This window comes from Cupressus sempervirens, chromosome 8, assembly GCF_028749045.1.
Source record: "Cupressus sempervirens isolate cs-2001-9-10 chromosome 8, ASM2874904v1, whole genome shotgun sequence".
Taxonomy (NCBI): Eukaryota; Viridiplantae; Streptophyta; class Pinopsida; order Cupressales; family Cupressaceae; genus Cupressus; species Cupressus sempervirens.
This window is the reverse complement of record NC_143125.1, coordinates 661,693,816-661,700,386: the sequence shown is the minus strand read 5'-3', so window position 1 is coordinate 661,700,386 and position 6,571 is coordinate 661,693,816. Positions and strand designations below refer to the sequence as shown.

Sequence of the window (6,571 nt, the reverse complement as noted above, 5' to 3'; positions counted from 1 at the left end):
TCTTGCTAGCTAATATATTTGAAATCACTTTACTATCACCATTCTTTAGTCTTATTAGTTGTATTAAATAATTAGACTTATTTCTCTACTTATAAAACATGATGAGATCAACCAAATAGGCTATACTATTTGAATAGGTCACACCAAACTATTCTTGTGGTGGGGAGGAATGAAATTAGGATCACCTTGACCAATATAACATGGCACACTTTAGGATAACATGTAATACCTTCTCCAAAGCACTTAGTTTCAATGGATATATTTGGTGTGTTACAAATAGATAGTTAGAACTAAAATCATAGGGACATCTAGATAAGACTTAATAAATAGTATATAATCTACCATGATTTAGATCAGACAACAAGGTTGTTTGGTGTTTAAATCAACCAATACATAGACTACTGGTACACATGATCCCATACACCTATAAGTATATTATATAGAAATAAATTCACCTAGAGGATGAAAGGTAAGTATGTTGAAATTAATGATAATCACTAAAGACAACAAAATTGGATAGCATGAACCTCATATTCTACCAACTAGAAACTAAATAGAGTATGAGAATGAATTTTTTTATTATGGTAAATGAAGGTTTTGAAGAGACCTACAACCATTTCATTACATAATAATAATTACACACCAAACCAATAATGAAGGAAAAGTATGTCTGAAAGTCAAAAATTATTCTAAAAGATAGGAAGAGAAAATAGTAGAAAAACTCCAACAAAGAGATAGATACAAAAACCAGGAAAGAAAAAAGATTTATAAAAGAGGAATTGATCAACTCAGGTTATTAAGAACCTTAGATATCTCCACCTCAATCTCGGACATATATTTTTATCTATCTTCAAGTCTTTGTGGTCTAGGAAAGTACTCTGAGCTTCCCTCTTAAAGTTTCCTTTAGTCATCTCACATGATATTGAGGTGTCTTAATCCTTATCTTGGTTGAAATGAATCCCCTATTTCTAGAGTTACCCCTTCTCCAATTTTTCCACTAGCCTATTCAATGACTTAGAAATGATCTCAATTCTTATATGGCTTTGATTGAGCACAATCTAGAGAACGTCCTTACTATTTTTGACCTTTCCCTCAAAATGAAACAAATTTGTCTCATAATCACTTTTTAGAAAGTATCCATGGGAAAAAACTATTCCTCAAGCTATCCATGACTAAATTCTTCTCCCCTATAGTCCATATAGGTGGAATTCCTCAAGCTATCCATGACCAATTTTGGCCCAAAAATGAGGTTTTGCAATATGTATTCCTATTCTAATTTTATTTATTTTAGAAAACATAAATTTTTGGGTTTGTGAATTCCCCATCAAATTCTGGGTGAACCAAATAGAGAATAGGAATATGTACCCCCATTTTCTATTCCAGCATAGCTATTCCTATTCCCCTATTCCTATTCCCACAACCAAAGGGGCCCTTATTGTATTTACCTACTACATTCATTATTCCACATTTATTACAATAATTATATTCTTTTGCACCAATCATAAATAACTATTTTTCTATAGTCGCACTAGTTACTAATAATATTATACTGTGTTTCATATAGAATCTCATGAATAAAAAATATTAATTAAGGGTCCGTTTGGTCGCCAGCATAGGAATGGAGAATAAGCATGTAATATTGGGAATAGGAATGGCTATTCCAATAACAACTATTTTTTGGAATGGGTATATGTTCATTTTAGAGGCAAAATGGGAATATGTATTCATATTCCCTATTCCGAGTGACGAACCAAACAGAAAATAGAAAATGTATTCCAACTTTTCTATTCCTATTCCAGCAACCAAACAGGCTCGTTGCATAGATTTTAGCATATCTAGGTAATATTTAAAAGAAACAGTTGTTAATATTTAAATGTTTTGGTGCTAATTTTGCGTTGCGAGGAATGACAAGTACTGTAACAACTATGCTCAAGGGCTGAAGCGTATCAAACCATTGAAATTCCTCCACATATCAAAGACAAAATATTAATATTCAGTTATGTTGAAGTCTTTCAGAAACACTGGATTTCGTGTGGAATTATAACTATGATAAAAAAAATATTTATATTATACTTGACCAACTCAACTTTCACGTAGATCTATACGAACTTTCATCTGTCATTCAACGCGAAGACCATAGATTAAAAAATATATCTTAAATTCACTCTGTTTTGATTGGAACATAAGAACATGAAAGAAGCTGTTGCGTGGTTCTTCCTGCTTGCAAACATGGCTGATGGTCTGACTTCACCGTTGTTGAAGGAAGAGGAGGAAATTAGTAATGGTATTACTAATCATGAAGTTAGTGGGAGAGAGAGCATCTGTTTAACAGACTTGGAGAGTATAGTTAGTTTCCAACTGTTGATGAAAGAAAGTGTGAGGGAGTCAAAGAAATTGTAGAGAATTGCAGGGCCTGCCATTTTTACCAGACTATGTACATATTCAACAATGTTAATCATTACAATATGTGCAGGACACTTGGGTAATGTTGAGTTGGCAGCTGTGTCGATTCAAGACAATGTTATTGGATTCTTGCGTTTTGGACTCTTGGTTAGTAGGATCTTCCTTTATCTAATCCAACATTCGTTTTGCTGTTATACAAGAAAAATGTATATGTTTTAAATCTATGTTGGGTGTTTTATAGTTGTTGATATAAGATTAAAAGAAGTAGATTTGATTGGTAAAGAATATTGGAGGGAAGTTGTACGTAGATTTTGTACGAAGCTATGTGAACTTAAAAGCTTGTCTAAGTCATTTCCTTGTTTTATTTAGTGACCTTCAATAGATTTGTGATGGGCTGGAAGCGAAGTGACAATTTCTGGAACATTCCAAATGTGTAGGTCTTTCTGTCAGCATTTGGATGTGGCTATTTTTTAGAGAGAATAGTACCTTTATACACAATTTACATAATTTTCATCGGCATGTTCTTCATAATCTCTCTCTGTAATGTTGGAAAATTAAAAAATTGGTGGAAACACATTGTGCTTTCACAATCATATATTACTTTGTGTGGAGAATAAAATAGCGACTCCATTCCACCCATACATTACACTTTTAATACTTTCATATAAAATTTCTACTTAGTTGAATACAGTAGAGTGCATCTATGAGTTTGTTGCAATGTTCAAAACCATACTGAACTCACCATGCAAAACTCGTAAATGGTTTGTATACAGCTGGGAATGGGCAGCGCATTGGAAACCCTCTGTGGTCAGGCCGTTGGAGCAAGAAAACTTGAAATGCTTGGAGTGTATCTGCAGCGTTCATGGTTAATATTGTTGGGTACATCAGTTCTCTTGAGCTCTATTTACTTCTTTGCAACTCCAATACTTAAGCTACTGGGTCAGGAGGAGGATGTAGCCGATCTAGCAGGAGAATATACACTTTGGATGCTACCAAAACTTTTTACGTATGCGTTAAGTTTCCAATGCAAAAGTTTCTTCTGGCACAGAGAAATGTTATGGCCATAGCTTGGATTGCCTTAGCTGCACTGATATTCTCTGCTTTTCTGAGTTGGTTATTAATCTTCAAAGTGGGTTTAGGGTTAGTTGGAGCAGCTATTACAGCAAACATATCATGGTTTATTATCGATATTAGTCAGTTTTTGTATATAGTTTACTTTTGCAAAGATGCTTGGAAAGGATTCTCCTGGCTTGCTTTTCGTGATCTCTGGCCTTTTCTTCGACTTTCAGTGGCTTCGGGCATTATGCTATGGTTAGTAGCACAATGATTGTTGCTATTTTCTCATTTAACTCAATTTGTGCTAAGAATCCTAATAAGGATATTGCCACAGCAATATCTCCAACGAAGCGAAACAATCTTTCCTACTCATATTCGTTTGTGAGTTTTTGCATTTTCAGTTTGGAGATATGGTATATGACGTCACTCATTGTTATGACGGGCAATTTGAAAAATGTAACAATTGAAATCGATGCGCTATCGATCTGGTAAGGAGCAACTCCACTACTCTATTTCAATAATCCAACTTTTTACACAAATGCAACTTATCTAGTACAATGCACTCAGATCTAGGCTTTTCACAGGTGAAAAGGTTTGTTTACAAATTGGGCGTCTCATTGTGTGTATGGTTGTATATGGTTGTTTAAACCTGTAATTTGTTGCAATTAGTAGTTAAATGTTCTCTTTTTGACAGTTTACTCAGTTCCTTTTACAGCATGAGTTTGAATGGATGGGAAACCATGATCTGCATTGGTTTCAACGCTGCCATTTGGTATGATTTCTTTTCAGATTCTTATGTAATGAAACTTATTAGCCCAATACTAGACCCCATAACCAAGATATATGGAAAGTACTTCAACAAGTAGAATACTTAGTTTTTAGTGGTGGCTGCATCATTATTTTTGGTAAATTTAAAATCAATTTTTAGTTTTCATTCAATCTATGCAGTGTGAGAGTATCAAATGAACTTGGAGCTGGTCGCCCTAAAGCTGCAAAATTTTAAGTCATCGTCGTGGTTGTAACATCGTTGTCAATTGGGCTTATATTTTTGGCAATTATTCTTACAACCAAAAAAGATTGTACGGTACTATTCACGAGTAGTAAGGTGGTCATGGAAAGAGTGTCCAATATGGCAATGTTACTTGGCATAACAATGGTTTTGAATAGTGTACAACAAGTGCTATCAGGTAGAGTATTCATACCCATTCACACTAGGTTAACATGGATGTGGTTATCGAAGCTTATCAGTTTATAACTAATGATTTATTTTCATCGGCTCAGTCTGGTGTATCATGTCTTTCTAAGATTTCCTTTCTTTTGGTGCAAACAACTCAGGGGTGGCTGTAGGGGAGGTTGGCAAGCTCTGATAGCCTATGTAAACATAGGGAGCTACTAAATTGTTGGATTACCTCTTGGACTTCTTATGGGATATAAGTTGGACCTTGGAGTTAAGGTAGACTTGCCTTCTTTTCAATTATTATTTATTGTTTGTAATATTCAAACAAAGCAAGATATGTATGTTTAGTTTGCAGTGCAGCTAAGTGTCTCTCATAAGAAGAATATAATCTCATGACCTTCCAAAAGAAAATGACTAGTGTCATATAGTATTAAATGTTCATTTGCTCTCAATGATAGTGTGTTGAAACAGGGCATTTGGACTGGCATGATTTGTGGAACAGCTCTCCAGACTGCCATTTTGTTATTAATCACATATTTCATCAACTGGAATCGAGAGGTAAAGTATCATATCTCTTTAGAGGCTTTAGAGGCTGTTGGGGCCATTACTTCACTATTGTTGTGGTGACTAATTTTTGTTTTGTAGTGCAGGCAGCTCAAGCCGAGGATCGTATGAGGGTGTGGAGAGGATCAGGTGACTCATACAATTCGATCATTCAAAGTGAGTGAGAGCATGTTACATTGATTACTTGAAAAACACTTGGAACTGTTCAATTCGAGTGAACTAATTTTTTTGTCACACTCTAACCCTGCTAAGTTTGAGTTACAGGGAGAGGACAATGTTGAGAATACTGCTTGAAAATCTAGACGACAATCTACGAAAACTCTCTGACAAGTATTTCTTCTAGAGATATTTAGATTTTCTTCTCTGAAGAAGAATATTCTGCAACTACAAATTCGGAGGGCTCACATGGAACATGCACAAGCAGATGGTTAACTATCAGGCTGACTGGTGCTACAATTTGTCTTTTGGCTTCGGTAATATGAAACATTAGAAATCTTTGGTGAGGCAGTTCTACCATCAACCTAATTTTGGAGTAATATTATATAACTGATACTTGAACGTTTGCTGCAGATTCTAGTATATTATTTTGTTAGTTCAAAGCATTCATATACATAAAATAGAAATAAATTACAGATAGAACAAAAACAATATTTAAAGAGATTTAAATCATTTTACAAGATATATATGGAAGAACTCTTCTTTCTTTAAAAAAAAAGGCTTAACATTAAGTAACAAGAAGAATCATATCAATACATTTTTTTCCCTAAATTGTCGACATGTTTCTTTAGTTTTACAATTTCTGAAATAATATATTCATCCTCTTGGAACACACAGAGATGATAAATATGTAAATATTAAAATTGAGCAAAGAAATGGAAATTCAGAAGACAAAACAAAATACACTGGTATTCATCGTGGTTCAGCAAAACTTTGCCTACATCTACACTTGTAGCAAGGAATACTTTATTATGGAAATAACTGAATACATTACATGGGCTACACACAACCTTTATAAAGAGCATTATGAATATGAAGGGTTGAGGGTGAAACAACAGGCAGTGACTGTTGGGCTTCATATTCCAACAAACTCCCCCATGAAGTCCAACCGGTACACACATGTGCATTAGCATCCAGAAATAGGTGACAGGATTCTCCCAATTAATCTGGCTTTGATTTGTCTGTCACAAATGGTGACATGATTTTCTAAACTCGGCTCTGATACTAGGACAACTCTAATACACCTTGTGAAAGGTGGATGGAAAAAATAAACTAAAATGAAAAAATACTCAATGTTGTGGCACTAATATATTTCATTAACCATTTTGTCTATATCAATAACATTACAAGATGCCTCTATTTATAGAGGGCTTT

General features: G+C 34.3%; 1 protein-coding gene across 1 annotated transcript; it reads left to right on the top strand.

The window, feature by feature from the left end:
• The first annotated feature begins 2,190 nt into the window (after positions 1–2,190).
• Positions 2,191–5,364, top strand: LOC149544188 (protein DETOXIFICATION 35-like). The gene is made up of 8 exons (XM_089795929.1): positions 2,191–2,341; positions 2,474–2,550; positions 3,177–3,356; positions 3,452–3,714; positions 3,861–3,947; positions 4,154–4,256; positions 5,108–5,194; positions 5,287–5,364. The coding sequence occupies exons 1-8, from the start codon at positions 2,191–2,193 to the stop codon at positions 5,362–5,364; spliced, it is 1,026 nt and encodes a 341-aa protein (XP_089652055.1).
• Positions 5,365–6,571: the final 1,207 nt, after the last annotated feature.